The sequence below is a fragment of the Charadrius vociferus genome, unplaced genomic scaffold, assembly GCF_000708025.1.
Source record: "Charadrius vociferus isolate BGI_N301 unplaced genomic scaffold, ASM70802v2 scaffold15, whole genome shotgun sequence".
Classification (NCBI taxonomy): domain Eukaryota; kingdom Metazoa; phylum Chordata; class Aves; order Charadriiformes; family Charadriidae; genus Charadrius; species Charadrius vociferus.
The window spans coordinates 1,041,006-1,066,051 of record NW_009650064.1 but is presented as its reverse complement, the minus strand read 5'-3'; the positions used below and the strand labels follow the sequence as shown (position 1 = coordinate 1,066,051).

At 36.4% G+C, this 25,046-nt stretch overlaps 1 protein-coding gene across 2 annotated transcripts in view; it reads left to right on the top strand.

The window, feature by feature from the left end:
* OXR1 (oxidation resistance 1) overlaps positions 1-25,046 on the top strand; it is a 146,031-nt gene that overhangs the window by 96,286 nt on the left and 24,699 nt on the right. For both annotated transcript variants that reach the window (XM_009891803.1, XM_009891802.1), the window contains exons 6-9: positions 6,621-6,805; positions 10,199-10,992; positions 15,123-15,291; positions 18,210-18,372. In XM_009891803.1, coding sequence (XP_009890105.1) covers positions 6,621-6,805; positions 10,199-10,992; positions 15,123-15,291; positions 18,210-18,372 — 1,311 coding nt within the window. The remainder of the gene's footprint in view (positions 1-6,620; positions 6,806-10,198; positions 10,993-15,122; positions 15,292-18,209; positions 18,373-25,046) is intronic.

The following is a 25,046-nucleotide window of genomic DNA, read 5'->3' as shown; positions in this document are numbered from 1 at the left end:
ACAGCTTACTCGCTGCTCCTTGCATTTGTAGGCATGCCCTTTCTTGCAGCCACGCTGCTTCTTTTGTAGAAGGGTATGCTGCTCTGGTTTTTCATTCTTTGCGTTGTTTGTTGGAGGCAGAAAAGGGTATCTTAACCAGTCTGCTTGACTGAATCTGAAATTAATAGAGGAGCTTTGAAATTCTTCGTTATTTCTTATGCTTGCTAGTTTACTTCCCTTGGTTTGAAAAGTAGTAGGTAAAGGAAAATTAATAATACTAACGCTTAAAAAGAAAAAACACCAACCTGGAAATATGGTCACAAAAAGTACAAACATTGTTCATGAAGTGAACCTCATCAGTGTCCTCTTTTTCAAACTTCTACAAGAAACAGAGAATAAAATTAAATTGTTATCTTTATGATAAAAGCTTCATAAATTGTGAATTACAGTTTTTGTTCTACCTTGTGTGTTCAAGAACGTAATGGAATTATTTAGAGGAAACTTCTGTTTGAAACTTGCTTGTCAGAAGTCTTTTTAGACCTTCATAAAAGTGTGTTTTGTTGAACTGCCTAATCTTAATATTTGGGGTCACCAATGTCATAAAATTTGACTCTAATCCTCCCTTTATAATGATTGTTTGAATTTCTGTCTCAGATATTGTATAGGATTTAAAGCTCCCACTTCCCGTGGTTTAAGAAACTTTAATGGAAGGAAGTTAAAACTGATTCAGAATTGAAAATCTGCATGCAGGTGCAGTTTAATCTAGTTTCAATATGTGTATTTTTACTTACCTGGATTAATATCTTCTGGACCAGCTTTAAGACTGAAAGGATCTATTTTTAATAACCTAGTGTGTCTGCATGGTTTTCAGTAATAACATATCAGCATTTCTCCTTGAGGCTGTTAAATCTGAACTTTACCTGAATAGAAATTCACTTCATGTCTTTAGAATCCATCTTATAGGAAACTTGACTTCTCCAAGTGGAATTTTGGGGAGTTTTGTTCAAGAACCAGAACTCCCTGTAACAGTATCATGTTGAACTACTTAGTAGCTATATGCAGAGTCTAATTTTTACTTCAGTTTCACTGACAAAGTGTTTGATACTTTTTTCCGCAACAACTAGTTAGAAAGTATGGTCCAAGAGAAACCAGTCATCGGTTATTTGGTGGAGGATGTCCTAAAAAACTATTTCCCGTGGTCCTCTATCAGCAACTGAGCTGATTCCTGCCCTCCCCCCGCCCCCAGGACTAGAGAAGTACAAGATTAGAGCAAATGGTGGCAGTGTACCAGAGTCATGTAGGAGTTTGTAGTATGCATGCCATTGCCCAATCTTTTTGCTTATGCTTGTGCTTTGTTTTGCTGATCTGTCTCTCTCTAGCCATGTTATTGGTACAAAAAATCTTGTGAAAATATTTTGAAAATGGAATTTGTATAAAATCAAGTCGAAGAGCTGTTTCTAAAATGTTCAAGAAAGACTTGATTACCATCAAAAAGATCTGTGCTGAAGACACAGCATGACAGAGCATGAGCACAAAGGAGAAGCTGGGCTCATATCCCAGTGTGGCTATGAGTAGGTGGGGGCATAGGAAGGGATTCACTTAAGAAGCCCATGTGCTATTCTTTACTTTGAAGAATATATTCATACTGAAAATATGAGCCTGAGGCTCTCAGCTGTCTTCACTGCTTGTAAAATGGCAGGGGAGGTTAGGTTGTCAAAAGTAAGTCACTAAAGAACAGTATGCAGTAGGGGTTTTTCCTGGCATCAGTGTTGCCTATTTCTAGGTATTTTGTAGAACAACTGCGAGATCTGCAGCCATAGCACATAAATGGGTATGAGTAACCAGCAAAGTCTGTTCAGAACCTAAAATATGTGTAGGGTACTAAAATGCTGAAGGGTTCATCGCTGGTTTACTCTGACAATAGTTCTGAAATATATGTATTGTAGGAATGCTAACATAGAAATCTGTCTGATCTATAATGGTAAACCGACAAGGGAATGAAGTTCCAGGTAATCCCCTTTAAAGAGAATATGTAATTTTTGTCTTTACTTGTTGAGAACTGTGGCGTTACCTCTCAAAGCCTAGAACTGCTTCAGTTTCCATCTTTCAGGGAAGACTAGCATAATGTAATGAGCAATTCTTGACCAGTGGTTGGCCAAATGGCACATGTGCTCCCACTTACATGTTTTGTTCTGATGTTATCCTTTTTTTTTTTTTTTTCCCTCATAGAATCAATAGCACTTGGTTTCTGTCTGTGCCAGAAATTCCATATCTTGAGTAATATGTGTTCCACAGGTTTTTAAGGAAGCTTTTCTCTTGCAAACAAGTTAGAAGGTAGTAAAGACAGAAGCTATTTGTCTTGTAACGGAGTCACAGAAACTGTTAGAGGAAGTGGCAGAAACATGGGCATGTCTGAAAAAGAATAATTGAAACTTGTGATGAAACAAAATATTTCTTTATCTGGCTGTTACCTCAGCTTTACCTAGCTACCTTGGTTAACATTCGGTGATCCTTGGTTAATATAATAAAAAATGACAGAAATATTAATAATGTTTAGTGTATTATTAAGAGTCTAATTTCTAGCCTGTAAATTCGGGGCAGCAATTCTTCTCTAGAGAAGTACCCTGAAGTGTTCATACGGTAACTGTAGACAATATCAAATAACTTGAGAGCCAGAAATGTTGCATTGGTCTGCCTCCTGTCATCTTCTAAATAGATAACAATGAAATAGGCCATCTCTGTTGAGGAGCTGTACAGCCAGTGTTTTCAAGATACCTGTAAAATCTTTCAACTCCTTATAGTCATTGCAAGTGAAATGCTTGATCAGCTTCTTAATCAAGTACACATAAAAGCCTGATAGTTCTAAAGGTTTAATTCTCTATTTCTCTATCAGTGTAATAAATTTTAAATGGAATTACACTTCCAGATTATTTTTTATGCTGAGTATTTACCTGTTGGTGTTGAGGATTTCTTCTAAGACAAAGATAAGTGGTTTCTAGCTCCGTCTTTGATTGAGGCTGCAGAGGTAGGCTTCAGAATCTTCTGTACGTGTCAAGGACAACTGCCTGTTGTACAGGTTTGGGGTTTTTCTGCTGTCAGACAGGTTGTTGTCAGACTGTTCTAGGAAGCTTCCATTTACAACAGAAGGTCTCTTAAACTTGTTTTCCTTATGTAGTCAGTTGTCTTGCACACTTCTTTGGCTGAACGTTCGCCTGCAGAAAGATTATATCTACTGTTTCTCAGTGTCTGAGTCTAAATGCCACAAGGTGCTATGCAGTTTCTTTAAACACATTCAAATTTGACCTGGAAACAGACTTCTGTCCTTGATGTGATAGCATTTCTTTAAGATACTGACAAGCCTGGTCTATGGGGTTTGGGAGGGATAAGTTGGTATTTTCTTAACTGTTAAATTGACGCTGAAGCAAGATAACTGAAACGAGGAGATGTGCAACTTGTTCTTCATACACGTTACTCTAATGTTGGGCTCTCTAATGTTCAGATAAGCAATGTAAAATTGATTTATGAAACTTTTAACTTATTTTGCAATAAAATGTTCTTTACTCAATTTTTGACCTGGATTGCCAACTGAAGAAGTCCTTGAACTTGCTTTCAAGTACAGATAAAGCATTGGATTTTGTTTGTTTGTGTAATAAAACCAGGGACCTTTTTGACATGGGTGATATGTCAGTTGTGACAGCTCACCCCTTAATAGAAAAATGTCATCTCCTTTTATTGCCTCAAAAGCTTTAGCACTTCCTATGTACTTAATTTATCAAGGAAGGTTCATGAAATTGTGAAGAAGTGAAGACAAAACCTTAGTCTGGAAATGCGTTCTCCAATGAACTTGATTATTGGTTGCTTCTACTGAGTAATACATAATTCTAGAAGTTGGTGTCGAACATTTAAATCACTTTGGCTAAAGCAGTCATGCAGCCTTACTTCCTGCCCCAATCCTGACTGTTTTGAAGATCCATGTGCAACATGTGGGTAATGAAAGAATAGAATAGAATACTTCATTTGAAAGCGACCTGCAATGATCTTCTAGTCCAACTGCCATCAAGGCTACAGCCTTGACTTTTCTGGGTCAGATCTGGAGAATATTAATAAAATCCCACTTTCATGCATGGTCATTAAGGGAAGAGCACAGATTCAGAAATGATGCTGTTTTTTGCATTATGTGCTGAATTTACAAAAGTAATTTTTGTTTAAAGAAAAGCAATTATTCTTCTGAGCAGACTTAATGACTTCTGCAGTCATGTTAAATTTGTTCTCTAGACTACAGTGGATATAACCAAATGTAGACTTCTGTTGACAGTCATCCTCTTGGAGTTCCTTTTTGTACTTCTGGAAAGTCTGTTTCCACAAAACAGTACTGAGAAAGAAATCATAGAATTATAGAATGGTTTGGGTTAGAAGGGACCTTACAGATCATCTAGTTCCCAGCATGGGGCATCCACACTTTGCCTGGACAACCTGTTCCAGTGTCTCGCCACCCTCACAGTAAAGAGTTTCTTCCTAATATCAAACCCAAATCTACCCTCTTTCAGTTTAAAACCATTACCCCTTGTCTTATCGCTACACTCTCTGATAAAGAGTCCCTCCCCAGCTCTCCTGTAGGCCCCCCTGAAGTACTGGAAGGCTGCTATAAGGTCTCCCCAGAGTCTTCTCTTTTCTAGGCTGAACAATCCCAACTCTCTCAGCCTGTCTTCATAGGAGAGGTGCTCCAGCCCTCTGGTCATCTTTGTGGCCCTCCTCTGGACTTGCTCCATCAGGTCCATGTCCTTCTTATGTTGGGGACTCTAGAGCTTGAGGCAGTACTCCAGGTGGGGTCTTAGGAGAGCGGAGTAGAGAGGCAGAATCACCTCCCTCGACCTGCTGGCCATGCTTCTGTTGATGCAGCCAGGAATGCTGTTGGCCTTCTGGGCTGCAAGTGCACATTGCTGTCTCACATCGAGCTTCTCATTAATTAGCACCCCCAGGTCCTTCTTCTTAGGGCTGCTCTCAAGGCATTCTCCACCCAGCCTGTATTTATGCTTGAGATTCCCCTGACCCATGTGCAGGACCTTGCACTTGGCCTTGTTGAACTTCAAATGCCAGTGACAGTTTTGTTTCAGTGTCTTAAACACCTTGGAATTCTGTAAATATGTTCTGCTGACTTTGAAGTCTTTAGCATATGCTTTGTACTCTAAAAGGCACATATAAAACGTGACTAGGTACTGAACGACTAAGTACAGATGCTTGAGCTGCTTTTGAGACTCTTTTCATTTTTCTCTAATAGTGATGCCATTAGTTATTGCTATAGACTTCAATAGTATCTTTGGTTTGTTTTTTGTAACTTGCAATTTTCTGCTCACTATATGGCATCTTTGTTTTTCTACTGTGAAGGTCATCGACAATTGCAGTGCTGGGAACAAAGTTCTGGAATTGGGAAGGATTGTAGTTGTATTTCATGCTGTGCTGATCTGTCTTCTTAAAACAAAGCTGAAAACAAACAATCCCTCCCAATACAGAGTGTTCGTAATCACTGTGAACATTTTATTAGTGAGATGGGTGTTTAATCAATTCCTGATAAACTTCAGCAGCGTGTGAAGCAACTCTTTAGTGATTCTTGCACAAAAGTTTTGAATGCCTTTCTAAATTTGTAAAGTCCTTAGGATTCAGGATCTGTAAGTGAAGGTTCGCTATCATTCTGCTTAAAGCTAGATTTCCTCTGATTCATAGTTTTAGCTCAAACTCTGCTGTTCTAACAGTTTAATAAATTTCCTTAGTGGGCACCTGGTGTTGGTGTTTGCATGTTTTTCTAGCACTTAAGAAAGAGGAGGGAGGAAAAAAAAGACAGTTCAACGTGTTGTAAATTAGCTTAATACCTGCATTGTGTAAGAACCCTACAGCTCATTCTGAGTATCAACTTTCTTCAAACTTTTTCATACCAGAAGTTTAAAATCTATTTGTGTTCATGTGCTGCAGCAGTATCATTGTGATTAAATCCATCCAAAGCTGCATCTTGATGCTACTGCATCTTTGAAAATATTAAAGATTCTTAATCTAGTTTAAATCTATAAATGTATTTGTCCAATCAGTCAACAGGTCCGTTAAGTTAGAATGACTTGTATCAGATATTGCAGTTTCTTTTGTGTAAAGAAAATGAAGATAAATGACAGGTTTTGAAGATTTTTTTTCTTTTTTTGTTCTTTAATTAAGTAGTAGAAAGTGAGAAGAGTTAAGAGGTAGGTCTTTAGACAATGCTTGAAGTTTCTTGTAAGACTAGCAATAAGCCCCATGGTTATCTGGGAAGGATGTATCCTTGCCTCGGAGGAGCTGCCTAGCGTATCCTCTAGGGTTCAAGGGTTTATCTTTTTTTCTTTTTTTTTTTTTTTTTTTTCTTCCCACTCAACCCAGCTACTAAGTAGTTGCGAGGAACAAAACTGTTTTCTTTTGGGAAAGTAGGTGGCATTAATTTGCTTCCCCAGGAAACAGTTATGCTTCTAGATGACTGCAAGACAGAAGAAACTGTATAAAGTTGTTTAAATATGCTTAGGGAAAAAAAAAAGGAAACATTTTTCCTACAAAAAAAAAAACAATGGAGAATAAGCTGAAATATGAAGGACAAAATTTACCACTTCTTTTCCCTCTCATTTTAGGGTACAGTCAATGGTGTGCTGCTAGTGACGCCAAATAACATAATGTTTGATCCTCATAAAATGGATCCTCTGGTCCAAGAGAACGGCTGTGAAGAGTATGGCATCATGTGTCCAATGGAAGAAGTGATGTCAGCTGCTCTGTATAAGGAAATTGTGGACAGCAAAATTAAGGATTCATTAAGCATGTAAGATAGAATAATATTTATAAAGCTTTGAGTAAATATGAACTCTAACCATAGTGCTGACCATACAAAACTAGCAAAACCACATTTTCTTCCTTTTTCCTTTTTAAGAAGACCATCAAAGATTGACTTGGAAAAACTTGCTTTACCTTAAGTTCTTACATCCTATATACTATACAGAATAAATCCTCTTCTATATATATGGATTCTAATTTCCTCCAATAGTCTCTTTTAAAAATCTGTGTGTAGCAAGAGGTACCACACCGCTTCCTCTGCCCCTTCCCCACTGTGAAAACAGTAACGGATGCATTTGGTTATTCGGTAATTTGAAAACTGCTGTACAGGATAGATAAGTCCAACATTTAGGTGCAAATCTTTATTGTTTACCATTTTCCCCTTGCTTCTCAAGCTGTTGTTGCTCTGATTAATTGTTATAAGACTAATTTTGTGAGATTTGTGTATATTTTTATTGCATTAGGAGTATATTTTATCCCTTTTTATGTCTAGGGGAGGAACTGCATGTTCGCCTTTGGGTGTAACCTTGTTTGGGGTGAACAGAGTGAATTTGGATCTGTTTTGGATCTGTGAGCTTTAATCCCTGGTAGTTGGCATGGTAGTCATTTAAAACTGAGTTTAAACAGCACTATGGAAAAACTCTGTTTCAGTCTGTCTGCCTGATTTTTATACTGTCCTTAGAAAGAGGTCCTTAAATTCTATCATTAAAGCCAAAAAGGATATTAAAAAAAAAATAAAAATAAAAATCATGCCACCTTTACCTGTCAGACCCCATAAAGCACAAACATTTGCAGACCACCTTGACCATCTGACTGCAGGGAAGTGGATTCCTTTAACCAAGGTAGAGTTGTCTGTATGCATGAGAGAGTAAAACTGTTTGCCTGATGTGTAACTCTTTAAAAAAAACAACCAAAAAAAACCCAACCATTTTAAGTAAGGTGTAAAGATACTCAGTAACTCTGAAAAACGGCCTTTTACAGTTCTTACAGGTAATATGCTAAGCACATCTTTCTTGATAATCTTAAATACGTGGACACCCAGAAGAAATAACTGTCTTTTACCATTTTTAAGCTCAGTTTCAGCAGAGACCTGGTAGTAAATGGGTAGCTTGGCATGGTCTTGTTTGCTGCCTGAAGTCATGTGTTTTTTGAAAGAGCAATTAATGTACATATTACTACAGTACTTCTGGGGCTTTTGATGTAGAATGATGATGACTTCAGCGTGATTGCTTTCTGGAAGTTTATTTTCCAGATTGAGTTTTTAAAAGTTGCTCATAGTTCCTACTTCAATTGATATGTAGTGCAAGTAATGAGATCATGAAAATCAGATGACTGTTTTTAATCTACCTGTTTGAATCATAATATTGCAGTTGCAAAACAAATCTTTTTCCTAGCATGTTTAGTTTCTTAATGTTGACTTACAAATTTACCTTCAATGCCCTGTTGATTTTTGTGCTCTTGTAGCACATGCATTTTCTGTTTTGTTCATAATATAAATGCATATGGAATTAAAATATGTTATAGTAGAAGGTCGCACTTTGTTCAGAGCCCTGTATGTCCAATTTGATTTATCTTTTTTGTCAACTTTATAAACTGTTTCATGGAACACTAACTTACAGTGTTTGCTTCAGTCCCAGCACTGTTGTACCTTAACCTCATCAAAATTTGAGGTATATTTGTAAGTTTGGGGGAAAATAAAATTCAAATTTCTTAAGTCTATAACAAGAGCTCCCAACAGCTATAGCTAGATCTGACAAGACCTGTGTGTCTGAATGTATTTGAGATGTAAATCGTGTTTTCCCACTATTTGTTTTTTTCTAAATATTCTACTGTTATTATTAACCCTCTTCATCTCCCAATTTTGCCAACTGTCAAACCTATTTAAACTTGGAAAAATAATCTGAATACTGAAAGTAAGATTATTGATATAATGGAAACTGATCACAAAACTGATGGATTCTTTGGTGCTCAAAATTGCAATTTCATGTTGTATCATATCTACATATAAGCCACAGTCTATGCTGAAACTGGAAAAAAAAAAACGTGTCTGAAAACATACAGATTTTCTACAGATTTCACGAACCTTAGGTTGTGCTTGTCAAAAAGCACCTATTACCAGCACGATTGTGAAAAATTAAGGAAACGGCCCAGTCTAATAGGTGATAAATCTTAAACTCTAATCCACATGCTTGGTAAGCAAAATTACTACATCAGCACAAGCTAATATCAGCTTCTCGTTAACATTTGGATAAGAGGGTCCATATACTTTGCAAACATCCTGAATTTTAGCGATGTCTCATTAATGTTGGTAATATGACCTAAATGAATAAAAAGTTTTGTAGAAATGTGGATTTATCCTTCCTCAAGATGGGAAATTAAGGTGAGAGCTTCTTAGAAGCATTTGATACTAAGTAATGGAAGATGTAACGTGCTTGTGGTAGGGAGGGAGTTAGCATTGAGAACTCTAGTCAAAAGTATGTTTAAACATGAGAAATATTTTTATGAAAGTTGTGTACTGCTCTTTTTTTTTTTTTCTTTTTTTGACAACACTGGAAAAGCTCGAGTCATGTAGATATAGTTGAGTATGTTCACAGTCCCCTCATAGTCCTCCTCTTTGTATAAGATTAATTCCTTTGGGGAAAATAACTTCTTCTGCTGTGCTTCCTTTTTTTTCTTACACTATTTATGAACATTTGATGTCTGTTCTTTAAATTGTTCAGTTGTACCAAGTAGTTTCATTTTTATTTTGCCTAAATGCCTCAAAGTTACGTACCTGACTGGTGAAGACACTAATCGCTGTTATGTATTTGCTGTGGGCAGAATGGTAAGACTTCCCTTGATGGTTCCTATTGTTCTGCATTGACTAGCTTAGATAGTTAAGGTTAGACCAGAGGATTTCTGCTGTTCATTATCTTAGTAGTGAGCTATGTGTCAACTTTATAATAGGGTGGTATAGGTCTATACAACTGGACTGGCCTCTCTGGTAGACAAAGCTGAGAAGATTTTGAAGGATTTCTACCTTTAGAGATTGTGGTTGTGTGTAGCTTTTTGTTTTCCCCTGTTTTTTATTTTATTTTTACCCTTTAAGCATCTGAAACAATCTTGTTGGTTTCATAGGAGAGCTTGTACTTGTGAAAGTAATGTCCTGAATTTGGGAAGTCCTATGTATGTCATGCTGCCAAAAGGTCTGCCATAAGCTTACTGTTACAAGAACATATTTTATGTGTTTCTTATTACTGATGCTCTGGATTAAGTGTTTTTAGTTTGTTTCTTTTTTTAAAAAGAACCCTTAATTTTTTTTCAGCATTAGACAAAACTTACTAAAGAAAAGACCTTGACGGAAAAGGCAGCTGCTATAATAACATTCTTATTTGCTCAACAGAGATGTAGAACAGCTGTCTGTAAGGGAACCTTGCCATTCCAAGAAAGCTGCAAAGAGCAATACAGATGAAACGGATTCCCGGATTCAGGATACAGGAAATGACAGTGCTAGTACTGCCCCAAGGAGCACAGAGGAGTCTCTTTCAGAAGATGTCTTCACAGAATCAGAACTCTCTCCAATACGTGAGGAACTTGTTTCCTCAGATGAGCTTCGACAAGACAAATCTTCTGGAGCATCATCAGAATCTGTCCAAACAATAAACCAGACTAGTGCTGAATGTTTAACAGTCATTTCAGACTCAAATGAAGCTGCCAGTGACTTAAAACACAGTGCTGAAATGGTTGTAAATGTTAAACACTTTGGTACCCACAGCTTAGGTTCAGAAAGTGCTGTAATGTCTATAAAGGGGGGACAAACACCTAGTGAAAATATTGCAGACGTCCTCCAGCAGTCTTTGCAAGGATCCCATGGTAGTCAAGGGCATGACAAAGAGGCAGAAGTGGGTGGCAATCAAGACTCCTCACTAGGAAAAGAACTAGAAGGAGAGAGTAAGACAGGAGAGGAACGTCCATCTTGTGAAGATACCACAGAATCTCAAAAGAAAGAGACAACTAGCAAAGGAAAAGTAGTGAGAGAGCGAACGCGAGACTCGGAGACGGAAGTTGAGGAACTCCGCAAACTCTGGAAGACCCACACTATGCAACAAACGAAACAACAAAGAGAAAACATGCAACAGGATTCGCAGAAAGAAGTCAATCAGAAAACTGTGACTGCAGGAGATGGGCAATCAGAAGGTGAGTCAGTATTTATGTGCCAGCCTTCAGATTTACAGTGTATCTCCTTCCAGCTTATCAGAATTTTTACTGTTTTTTATTCTGTAGAACAAGTATCCCGATATATTGCTTACGTTTCTCATTGGTTTGAAGATATGCTTAAGTTGCACCTTAGATAAACCAAGCGGGGAAAAATTGCTGAGGAAACTGAAAACATGGATACTTTTGTTACTGTCATTTTTCCTCACTGAAATTATGATAATATTAAAACACAGTATCTTTGTAGGGAAGATTTAAGTGAGCCTGTAAAATTAGATCCATGATGCATTGGTAGTGACCAATGAGCTCAAAATTAAAAATGTTCCTCAGCAATCAGCTAGCTGACACTTAAATTTTGATCCCAGTGCACATGTGTATGAATGAATTTCGGGGAATGAATTTCATCTTATTTATAGCATGTCTGCCTTGTGGTTAAGGTTTATGATGTAAACAGCAAACACTGGAAGCTTAACACCGTTTGATACTTCCAGAACTTTGTTTCACTTGCATCTTACCATACTTTCACGCCCGCTGGAACAATGTTGAGTATACAAAAAGCATATCTGGGGATAAGAGTTAGATTGTAAGAAACTAATGCTATGAATATGGGGAACGACCAGGCTTATTTCTTGAGTACCTTTGCTCCTCTGCAAAGGTCAGACCCTAGGATTATCAGTTGGAAGTTATCTTGAATTGAGTAACTTCAATAGACATATTTAAAAAAAAAATAAAAGTCATGTCTTTTTAAAGTAACTTAAAGATGTTTCTGTATGTATTTGAGTTTGCTTTTTAAAAATTCATAGGTTACTTTCTGGTGCCTTACCATCTTCCTAATGGAGGTAAACTAGTTGTTTTTAATTGTGCAAGATTTTGAGAGCTAGAAAGAAAACATATCTATAGTGCCTGTCACAAGCTTATATGTGAAGTGCATTTGAAGGTCAAATTTTTTACATTAATAATTAAAAGTTGAGATTGTATTGAATAGAGAGGTGTATTCTTTGGTTGACAGAAATTCATCTTACACTTCAGAATCTTATATGATAGTTTTTGGTGGTGTTTCCTTGTCCTGTTAAGGAAGTAACTGAATTCTGAAATTTGAAGCAGATTAATAGTTGCATTATTATGTGAGAAGTTTGGCTTTTATGCCTTAAATAGTAGAGGAAATCCTCTGGCAAAAATGTCAGCTAGCAGTAGTTACATTTTGTGACTTTTAAAAAATGCAAGCGCAAGTGTTCTTTGCCACAATTGCTGCTTCTCACAGAATCACGGAATGGTAGGGGTTGGAAGGGACCTCTGGAGAGCACCTAGTCCAACCCACCCGCCAGAGCAGGTTTTCACTCGCAGCGGGTTGCACAGGAACGCATCCAGGTGGGTTTTGAATACCTCCAGAGAAGGAGATTCTACAGCCTCTCTGTGCAGCCTGTTCCAGTGCTCTGCCACTCTCAAAGTAAAGGATGAATTACAGTTGAATTATAATTGCATATTATTTGTAATTCACTTGCATTAGATACTTAGTTTTGTTGTTTTTTTAAAAGGTTGTGTCATGATTGTATCGAGTGACACTGCAGGTTTTTCATGCAGGATGATCTGTACAGTGACAGTATATACATATATAATCAAAAAACCATCTGCATACAGTCGGACAGAGGGGTGCTGGCTAGAAACCTTCTATGCATCGTGTCACAGCCTCACTGACAGTTGTGGGAGTAAAGTAGACAGAAAAATAATTTATTAACGCCAAAAATAAAGGAAGCACAGGTTACTCTTTGGAGATTTGTGCCAATGACTTCAGTCCAAGTTCAGTTGGAATTATTGTATGTTTGTTATTCTTGCATGTTGTATTAACAGAATGCAAATAAAACAGTGAATTAGGGATTAATATTTCTTAATCTAAATAGATTTGGTGAAGCTTCTACTGGCTTTGTCTACAGGCAGGTTTAAAGAGAGCCAAGGTAAACACATAGATCTATTGCTTAACTCTTGAAGGTCACCTAAGACTAAATATGACAGGTCTATTAGGTCATGAAAAAATTGAAACACTGCAAACACTAATATCTTGTCTATCAGACTAAAATTCCAAAGTGGTCATACTATGAGCTTTGTATCATTAAATTGCCTATATAGGTCTCTATCTCCTGCGTTTAGCAAGGACTTAGTTAAATTTCTTCTTTCTCCTGAGTCTTGAGCATCTTGGTTTTTGGGAGCCACCATTTGTTGATATTCACAGAGGTGAAATGTTTCTGAGTTTGGAATTAATGATCTGTTTGTTCAGAATGTTGAATAGGTGATGCAATGCAAGTTGATAACTATGAGTAGTCTAGAATAGCTAAAAAGGCCTCCCTTGGATTTTTTTTTTAAATTACACAGGACTCGCATTCTCGTCTATTTTTACAGACACTTATGTTAAACACTGGACTGAAATAGATGCTACATGTAGTTGATACTTTGAGAAATTATACTGGTCTCTAGTTTTGTGTGTATAAACAAGCTGAAATCTCATTAAAGATAACACATCTGTTTGCTGGTTAGTTAGCTGGATATTGGGCAAGATTGAAAGGGGGGGAAAAAGCATGGCACAACAGCAATTACTAAAATCTTTTTTTCTGATGAATTCTGTATCAACTATACAAAAATATATTGGAGAACACACCAAAAAAAGCATCTGAAATAGCCCTTTTGAGATTTGGGGGCAGGGCTAAATTGTTTGTTTTCATTCTCAGCTGGCTGGAACTAAATCTTACTCATTTTTCTTTTCTAAGGTATGATACAAATCCCCCTTCTCTGAGCTCTGTGTCAGAGAAGTTCTAAACTGCTGCAACTGAAGGACTAAAATCCCAAATATCAGATAATTTTAAGACTACTTCTCTAACACTGCCACAAAATTCGTGTGCCAGTCTTATGAAACAGGGTTTTTTGTTCATTTTGGGTTCGTTTTGGGTGGTTTTATCTGACAATTTACCGTTGAGCTTACAGATTTATAAAATACTTCCAAATCATGCGTATTATGACTATTTACCATACTGTGTACTGCAGGTATAAATCTAACATATTCTAACTGAAAATTAGGAGGCAGAGATTTAAATATTTACTGGAAAAAAAAATTCTTTTGTGGAACAATGTTATTCTAAACTTTGTGGTGAAAATCTAATAGAGAAAACATACAGTAGAGATGTTTATGAATCTGAAAGTCGATGTTTTCGTAGTGCATCTCTAGTCTGCACAGACACTGAAGAAGAACTTTAGCTGTAAAGAAAAGATGAGTGTCCTAGAAAATAGGAACATACCTGTATGTACATGTAACACCAGAGGTAGGCTAAATCTTCTGTTGTCATAGCTGATCATAACTCTTAAACTTAAGTTTTCCTTACTTGCTTTAATAAGTTTCGTGTGGCTGGGGCTCCTTTTTGTAGGATTTGAGCAATTAATCTAGCAAAGAAACAATTTTGAGAGGGCTTCTTCCTTTACCTTGTGCTGAGTTGACAATCCAGACCTTGAGGGTAATCATATAATTCTATTAGTTCAGTTAAATATACTACTGGAGGGAAAAATCCCATACCACAACATCCAGCGTACTTCATCCTGAAATGGTGTTCGTACCTTTGAAGTGTTTGATATAGCTAACAAATTAAAATTCATCTTAATCTTCTATTACTAGTGCCAGAACTTTTCTTTTTTAAATTAAGAGTAACTAATGAACAGGTTTGACATATGTGAATCAGGCCTAAGTACTTATTTAACACTGTGTCGTTTGTATGTGTATGGAATATCTTTTTAACAGTGGGAGGGACATCTGATTCAGTATTGAGGGATGTGCATTGAGAATGTTTTCTGAAATGCTTTCAAGCATGGGTGAAACTGTCAGAATGTGAGCTGAGGTTGGAAGCAGAAATGAATGTTAGAATTATTTGAATGTGTTGTATACTCTGAAGTTAATTCTGCTGATGCAATTTATGTAACAAAAAAAGGACAGGTAATTATTACTACCTATGTTACCCAATTTCCTATTACTTACATATATCCTATATACCTTTATTGCCTGATACAAAATTGACTAATAATTTTGTTAAGCTCTTTTGTACATTGTGGATAGCTTACTTTTTCTTTACTAATAGGTTCTTCTCTTACAAAAGAAAAAAGACGACATCGCTCTCACAAGTTTTTGCGTCTCAGGGTTGGAAAACCCATGAGAAAAACATTTGTTTCGCAAGCAAGTGCATCAATGCAACAGTATGCACAGAGAGATAAAAAACATGAGTACTGGTTTGCTGTTCCACAAGAAAGGTAAGAAGGAGGTAGACTCTAAAGATCAACACTTTCCAATAGGTCTTTCAGCTTTGATTTTTTTAATATTTTTTTTGTGTGCACTCTACAAATTTTTTTCAGTGACTGTGTCTGTAAAGCAACACAAAAAAAAAAGGGTCAACAACTGAGGATATTGATGATTGGTGTGTACTTAACACTGGAATACTGAAGTTTTACTGATTTAGTTGGGTTACTTGCAGGTTCAGCCAATAGTTTCTCATGGTATTATTTAAGCTTGTGTTTGTAGTAAGTGAATAATGAAATAAAGATTCAAGTAAGTGGTATCTGGTGAAGGAAGCGAGTTCTGCAACCGAGTTTTTATTGTCATTATGTATGCTTCCCATTATTTGGAAACTTTCTAAAAATTCTCTCTACTTCTTAAAGCTCTGAGTTCAGAACAGCTAGCTGGGGTTCTTTTGTCTTATCTTTGTATATGGAAGATAAAATTTTTCTAGGGAGTAACTTAATCGTATCTACTGGAAAAATATCTAAATTTGTTGCAATGATTCAAAGATGTGACATGTCCATGCTCACTCACTGGTAAAGTCTTGAATTCTTAAATGATCTTTACTGCTAGGAAACTCTAAATTATTTTCAAGTTGAATGTGATTTTTGGGGGTATTGGTATCCTTGTCAGAAGAGGGGGGGTAAAAAGAAAGAAACAACAACAAAAAACTATCAGCTATCATCTTGTATAAATACCTACACACAATGATCACATCACTTTTCCATCTTTTCTTTTGAGCTGAATGGCATAGAATGTCCAGTTGGGGCACTGCAGTTGAGGACAGATATGGATCAATTGGAGAGAGTCCAGAGGAAAACAGCAAGACTAATTAATGCCTAGAAAGTGTAACATATAAAGAAAATTAGAAGTAAGTGGGTTCTTTAATCTAAAGGAGAAAAGGTTTATTACAAACATAAAATCATTCCATACTTAAAAGTTGGCTGGAATAAGAAAGGCAGTAGGGTTTTTTGGTTTGTTTTTTTTTTTTTTTTTTCCATGTCCACTGTGAATGGAGATGTATAATGGACTGAAATTACATCAAAAATATTTAAGTTTTCCAACAGGGAGAATTGAGTCTATGCTAGCACATCACTAACATGCTTTTAAACATCATCCCTGCAAGTGTTTAGTGGTGGAGATTATACAGTTTCTTGAGACAAATGTCAGTCACACTGATTCTGGTATCGCTAATCCTGTCTGGGGCAGGTGACCTCTTGTCGTCACATTCAACTCCAATATTCTTGTTCTATTCATATCATATTTCGTTTGAAAACAGGTAAATGTTTCACATATGGCAGTGATGTCTATGTCAGCTGATTAAAATGTTTACTGTCTCTTTGGTTCATTTTCTAATGTAGCAGAGCAAGTACTTATCCTCAGCATGAAACAAAATTTATCCCTAAGAAATAATTCTTAGTTTACAGTTTGTATCTGATCTCCTTGGATATTGCTTCACTTATGAAGGGTTTCTCTCTCTAACTGCATGGGGAATTAGGACACACAGGGCATGGATAAGGAACAGATTACTATGTTTCAAGTTCTTAAAAAGTTAAAATCAGGATTTTATTTTTTAAAAAATTTTCTTGCTTGTAAGCCTTTTAAAAATTGATGCCTCATTGTGAGGAGTCTGCAGCTTCTTGTTCTGACTTTGTCATAGAACTTATCTAGCCTTATGCATCTGAAATGTTTTATTCTCTCTTGCTGTCAGGGAAAGATTTGTCCTTTTTTTTTTTTTTTGCTTTGGAGTGGTTTTTTTTTTCCTTTCATCAGTATTGTCCAGGAACCTTAATTTTAACATGGGTAACTTTGAATACCTGACCCTGTTAAGAGACTATTATTACATACCTGTGTGCTGCATCCTATTAGACAGAGGCACATGAAAATCACAGCTGCAGTTTTGAGAGACTTTGCTGCTCTGTATCTCTTGCAGTTTTGCAGGAGTTTAAGGGGGCGGCAGGCCGGGAATCCAAATACTGTTCTTCATGATAATCCAGTATACACGTTCACTGTAGCAAATACCTCTGAAGAGGGACATAAGGAATATTCTCACTCTGGGTAACCAGAGCCATAAAGCTCTAGCTCAGAAGCTGTCTTTTCCATGATGAAGAGGTATTGGTGGATTCATTGCATTTTTCCAAATGCTCCGTCTGTGCACCTACAGGAAATGCTCAGAGAGTATAGATTGACATCTATTAAGGCTGTAAATAACTTTCTTCTGGGAATTTGGGTTTTTTTTTGTGTTTTTTTTTTTTTTTTTGTTCTTCCAAACTGGAGAACCATGCCATTTGTGGCAGATAACTTAAAATGAGGTAACTTTGAATCTTGATACCTACTGCAGTATTGCAGTTAGAGTAGTCTGTAGTTTATGATCTAGCTATATATATGCACACATTCAGCCCTACTTCCTCATATCTGTAGTAATTCTCTCAGTCTGTATAATTTTGGTTACATGTCTTGGGAGTGTTCAGCTCTTCTTCAGGGGTGGGGAAAACAGGCATGCAGACACTCTGAAGTTCCAATTTTGTTTATGTCTTTATGGAACTCAAAATAAAAAAATCTTAGTGTTTTATTTTGGAAGTTATTTCAGTTGTAAACAGAGGTTTCCAACAGGTTAGGAGTAGTTGAAGGACTGTACTTGTATATGAAAACACTGCTAGTCAATTGCCAGCTTGTTTCCTCTTTTTGCTGCAGTGTCAGCTTCATATAATTAAAAAGAAAAAAAAATACAGACTGGTTGTTGGGTTTTTAATGTGTCTCTAATATCTAGTAAAAAATGAAATAGTAAGTATTTTCATTTTAACCTTAAATACTTCATAATTATTAAACATGACCTAAAAGATCATAAATTTACCTTATTTTTCTTTTCTGTATCATTGCTTGACTTCTCTAGGACAGATCACTTGTATGTCTTCTTTATCCAGTGGAGTCCAGAGATATATGCAGAAGAAACTGGGGAATCTCTTCGGGAACCTGGATTTATAGTGGTAAAAAAGAAGGAAGAGCCTGAAACTAGTGAAGAATCTACTACTGAAGATGCTGCTAAAGAGTGGGAGGTAAGGAAGAAGTGTCAAAGATTTCTTCTTTTTTTTTTTTTTTAATACTTTCATAGGAATATAGTTAAAATAGTGTCAAATACTTTTCAGTAAGAAAAACAAAGCAATGTGCTTTATTAGTCTGCTTACTATGATCATGACTGTTTAGTTTGTGCCATCCTAATGCTTTGCTCTAACATCAGTTCAGGACAACATTTCACAACTACAAGTCATTTTTGTATGGAGCAAATTGTAACTTAAAACTCAGACTTGAAAGGAATGTGAGTGCAGCAAAGAAGTTGCAACTTTAGTGAAGCAGACTTAGTTTTCTGACAAGTAAACTGACAGTTTTCTGATATTTATTATTCCTCTCTCTAGAATGTTGAATACTTATTGGTAAGTCTCAAAAGAGGGATGAGGCGACAACAAAAAAGGCAAATTAATATATTAATGACATGTTTTTCCAATAATCCAGTAATTAACTTCTCAGTTATAACTTCTTCATACATTAAGATGCTGTTGCATGGATTTTAGTAATATGCTGTAACTGGAACTATCTCTTTATTTTTTATTACAAACACATTTCTTTCATGTGAATCTGTGTCCACTGTGTTTCTATGGACACATCTTTACATGTCTACGTGGCTTTGCTTTGTAGTGTACATACAGTTAAAGCAATTGTAGTCTTGTGCATTCGAGTGTCAGTCAAAAGTTTGATGATTCTTGTCATATATATTGTAGAAGTATCCCATCAGCAATGTTTAACTTGAGTCTCAGGACAGCAATTGCAATCTCTGACTCTAAGACTGATTTCCACCCCCCCACCCCGCCTCCTTTTCTTCCTCCTCCCCCTGCCCTGCCCACAATGGAGCATGTTGAAATTAAGGAAGTCTATGCTTGTGTTTTATGTGGCGTGTAAAAGAAATCTTAAAAACAGTCTAACTATGGCTAATAGTTTTCTTCTTATCTCCAAAACTTAGAATCATAGTAGAACTCTGACTTCAAACTTCTCACTCACTTAGCTGAAGTATTAGGCTGCGGTTACAAAACACTATATGCAGCTCAGTGATTTCTGCATTGACCATTTTTGCTTTGGGACATTGAAGTTAGTATCATAAAAGCATGTCTTTTGAATATACACATTTTCAGCATATGTATTGCTTGAGTATTCTTACCTGCAATATATTTTGGTGTCGACTTTTGCTCAGAGCTTTTGTTAAGTATTTGCTGTTTTTAAAATTTGGCCTTTTGGAACATGGGGACCAGTGGCCAAGTGATCAATATTATGGTTTTAGGAACAGTATGTCCCTCTTTTAATGACCTCTTCAGTAACTTTGCACCTTAATATAATTACAGAATAATTTCCACAGAAAATAGTGCAAATTTTTCTTCAGGATTAAATCTTGTAATTTTTTAGGAGTTATTTCTAAAGACAGTAGAAGCAGTACTTTTTCTACATGTATTAAAGTCTGTAAGTTATTTACTACAGGGTGAGGTCATGCCTTAAGCCTTTATTTAGGTCTCCTCTGGAAATAATTGTAGAAGACATATTTCCAAAATATTGCTCTTTCCATATGTGTTACGTGAAAATTATGTCAAGTTTGGTTCTTTTAAGATTACCAAATAATAATTTTCTGGATTTAGAAGTTAGCGTGATTAGTGAGATGGATAACTTTTTTTTAAAAAAAAAAAAAAAAGCTATGTTATGCAAGTACAAGAAATATGCTAATGTGGTCTTCTGTGCATTTAAATTGAGTAATGTGATTTCTTATGACTGACTTCTAGCACAAATCTGAAAGCTGTTAAAAACCTAACTTAATCAGAAATGTTTGACAGTACCAGATGGTTCAACCTGTCATTGCATACAATTGCATTTTAGCAGTTTTTAAAAAATGTGCTAGAAAACATCAGTGCATACAGGGAATTGTAGCTGCTGTTGTCATACCCATTATTCCCATTGAATTTCAGTCATTATTTTCAATCAATGTACTTACTTTCTTTAGCCCAATGAGGTTTTTCTCTGTCAGTTCTTGACCCAGGTATAATTAAGATAGGTGGTGAACAGTGTCATTGAAACCTCTTTGTGGGTATTGGGATGAAAACCAGGCTGCCTTCTTCAGAACAGTCATGGGAAAACTCAGGGTGGAAGAGAAATGGAGAGCAAACTCTTGATGTCCAAATGCATCACAATGTATTTTTTATCTACTGAAAGAGGAAGCTTGTGGAGTAGCTTTCTTTTCCAAAAAATGTTCTCTCTGCTATAGTTGTACAACATCGTAAAACTGGAGAAAGAGGGAAGAGGATTAATGGATAACCCAGGTGTGGTGCTCTGAGACACCTTTTACTTCTTTGATAGTTCTATGTTAACACATTCAGCTGCAGCTTTTTGTCAAGAGACTTCAGGGAAATACTGTGCTTTTTCTGTAGTGGAAAAGGAACTATGAGAAGAAGGAACAAGCAAAAGCAAAGATGAGCAACATATGAAAGAAGTAGTAGGGGTAGATTTATAAGTTTATGAAATGGATCAATTAATAGGACTGAACTCTTAGTCTGAACTCACTCCACTTACCACCTGCTTATGCTTTCTTCTTCTACCTGTATACAGAGTAGTCTATTTCCTATCAGCCTTTTCCCTGAAGTAATCCAGTAGATGTAACCTCGTGTGATCTAGTGGCAAAGAGGTCAAGACTCCTGCTGTCATATTAAACATCAGTTTGATCAAATGCTGCACTGTATGAAGTGTCCAAAAAAAGTAAAATTCAGGGAATCCTTTAGCTGACTTTCTGCATTATATGCTACACACTTAATAGATAACTGACTTATTCAAAATAACCATGAACCTACTAATAGCTAATGTTACCATCAGTAAAGGTGAGTAATTTGTAGTAAGTGCCAAATTCAGTTGCTTAGAGTTTAAAACAAGCTCTGTGTGGAGTACCTTGTAGCTCCTGTTGCTGATGATGTTCCTCAGTATCTGTCTTCCTGAGAGGTCTCTGCGTGTCCCACTGGCAAAGCTCTCTCTTGATAGAGAGATACTTTTCACTTAAGATCAGTCCATGCTAAAGACTTGTCTCTGGTGTCCACTAGACATAAATAGGCAAGAATTTTATTTTATATGTTATGTAACAGAAGAAACCGTGCTCTTTGTTTCTTGGTGGTGTTATCCCCATCTATTTTCCTCAAATATCTCTTTTCCCTTTTTGTACGTAAGTGAATGGACATACACCAAGGAACAGGCTGTTTTGGGTTGCGTGATGTTTTTATTTGGGTGGGGTTTTTTTACCATCTGCACTGAGCCTTGGGGGTGTAAAGGTATATTTATCATGGTATTCTTTTTTTACTTAGTTTGTATAAGTTCAAGTGCTAATGGCTTTCTTTTTCTGTTAGCGCAAACGATTAATATGGTTTGGAAACCTATGTGTTGATAAACAAATGTTTTTCCCAAAGCTTATTCTGTACTTGCATCTAAACATGGCAAGGTTTGACAGCAAGCTGACTGTTTCTGTTGTGCAGTGCCTCGGAAACAACTTCTATCCCTACTTTAAGGTCTAATTTTGTTTCCCTTTCAAGTTTGAGTTGTGTATATGGTAATGTGTGTAGACATTAATGACACAGTGTTAAGGTACTTGCTGTGAGACAGCTGCTGATGCATTAACATCATTTTGATGCCAATTAGTACCACATACTGAAAACATTAAGGACTTGTCACCTGATGCTGGTAAAGGCATGGTACCACAGTATTTGAAAGCAGGGTCCTCAAGCGCTGCTGATAGGATTGGTCTTATGCCTGAAGAAATTTAAAATGAGTGAAAAGGAAAAACTGCTTGAATTCTACAGTCTCTAAATCCTGGTTGAGAAATGAGTTTTTAAGAAACACAGCTATTCCCCATTTCTATAAAACAGCTGTGAATAGTTTCTTATGGCTGCATAAAAGATTGCTTTTAGAAAAGAAGTGTTGTTGACATTGCCTGTAAAGGATAAATGATATTGCATTGCATATACATTGAATATTAAAAAAAAAAACAACACACACAACAAAAACACAAAACAAAATTATGAACCATGCTTGGTCATAGAACAACTTGAAGGAAGATTATAGTAAGTGCTGCCTGGTATACATTATTTTCTATAACCTTTCTTGCAGACTCTAACTTTTTTAATTCAGGAAAAAAATCTGCACTCTTAAATAAAATAAAAAAGGGGGGCAGGGGAGTGATATCTGATTCATCAATTCCAGAAAATTCAGTTATCTGGTTATTCTACTACTGTTTTCCTAAAATGGATTGTAGAACCTTGTTTCTACTGCTGGTGCTATATGAAGTGGCAGGTGGCATTCTGAAGTTGACCATTGAAGGAAAAAGACATGGAAAACAAGTACTTGTGTAAAATGTCATTAACCATATCTCATGGTTAGGTAAATCAACTTTCCACTGAACTTGTGTGCACCTAAAGTGTGCTGAGAAGCTCAAATATTTTTCAACAGAAGTTGGCATGCACATGTAAATGATCCATTAAAATCTTTAGAGGATCAGTTTATCATATCTGGGCAGTAAGAATAACTGAGACTAATTTTCCAAGCAAGGTTTTTACTGTTTTAATAACGCTAGATACAAAGGAAATTGCTGTGCTCTAACAATTTAGCACAGGGAGGAGGGCATTAGGGGGGAAACAATGGAAATGACTACTTGCTTAAAAAACATTAGTGCACAAAGGAGAAATGACACAATTTGTGCTTTCCCATGTGAATTTTATCATAACATTTTGGCACCTTCTATTTGTATCTTGGTAAAGGACTAGTTGGTCTCTTGGGGGGGAGGGGGGGGTGGAAGTATAGAGATCAGAATACATTAATTTGCTTATTTAATGCTTCATCTGTTGGTCTGTGAAGCTAATTCTCAAAGTTAATGACATTCCAGGAACACTAAAAGGACTTGGTCTGCTGTATTCTTTAGTTAACTTTTTTGATAGGGAGCTGGTAAACTGGGGTGCACCATTATATTGACTGTATGTGTAGAAAGGCACTTTTTATTTCTGTATGTGATAATGACTTATTGACATAGAGTGCTGATCTGTCTTTAGATTCTAGATTTGAGTCTAGAACAATCAAAACAATACCTGTGTAAGGTGCTACAGCTATTAAGTGTCTTTATCATCATGCAGTATTGGAAATACAGGATTTATGCTGATGGATCAGATCTGTGGTCATCAGGCAGAGTATTGATGCAAAAACCCCACATATATATATATAATTACTGAGTGTGGCCACAGCTAAATGTTTCAGAGGTGTTAAAGAAATTTCATCTTGGGCACTTGTGAAGAAATGGGTTAAGGACATCAGTTCCTATTTAAACCTGAAATCTGTTAAGTAAACTGAAGAATTGTTCTGTACTAGAATAATTATTTGAAGTGTTGGTTCTTCCTCCTCCCCCTGCCCCCCCTTGCCCCTGTCATTTGATCTTATTTATTCAGCATTGAGTCATACTGCAGGTCCACATAAATCTAAATACTCATCAACAAGATATTTGAAAACAGGAAATTTCTTGTCTTAGGACCTGCAAGCTGGTCTTAAAGTAGTTGGAAGCTTGTCTGTTTTATTGTTTCCATTGTTTGGAAAATACAGAAAATCATTTTGATTTAAAGCTGTCTAGATGTTAACTTCCAAAACAAAGCATGAGTTGATAGATATTTGCAAATGATTTTTCCCAGATTCACTGGGTCATGTTCTGGACTTGTATTTCATAATCATTACCTTTGCTTTTGCATATTCAATTTCTGTAGAAAATATAGATGCAATACTTCTGGAAAGCGGTACTCTGACTTTCAGTTGGAACTTTAGACATGGTTTAAAAATGTTTACTAGATCAAGCCATTACTTGCAAATTAAGTTCTGCCTTCCTGATACAGTATTTGAGTTAGACACTCAACAGTTCAGTATTAACTGTATCTTCTGGAGTGTCTCAATTCTGTTCTGTGTATTTGTAGAAACATGAAGGTCACAAACAGTGGTTATGTGTCCTGGTGACGTAACATCTGAAGGTTTTTCAGGATTGGAGTATTGGATGTAGGTGCTTAAGTTCTTTATCGGATCCAGACTGTAACCTACAACATTTCTATATTAAAATGGACATTTCAATTTCAGAATGCACTGCTGTCTTAAGTTATTGTATTCTTAATTGCATTTTGTTTATAACTTGGCTTCCATTGTTTACCCTACACTTCAGTGCTTGGTTGCTAGTGAAACAGCTGCTTGTTGTGTCTTACATTTTAAAATGCGGTATGATCATAATGCTGTATGACAAAGCTGGATGATACTGGATCAGCAGAGAGAAGAGGAAGTCTGGAAGTCGCAGGCTTCTTGAATGAAACTGCACACAATGTGTAAAGATGCGTCGCGTTAGCAGTCCTCAAAATAAGAATAGTTTTTCCAAAATGTTTCTTAAATGTTGTCTCTTTATGAATAGTATATCAGATATGCAAGCTAGATCTTTGTTTTGGTTTTACATCATGCGTTTTCTGTTAAGGACTTGGCTGTGTCACTATGCATGTGTTGCTGTGCATTCATACATTAGCATGTTTAGTAGGCTTCTACCAGAGGATGGAAGTCTCTTGAACTTCAGCAGTCATGCGCAATACTTAGAAATGCTTCTGTTAAGTTACGTTGTGTGACTGAAGAGAGGGACTCTGGTGCCCGTTGA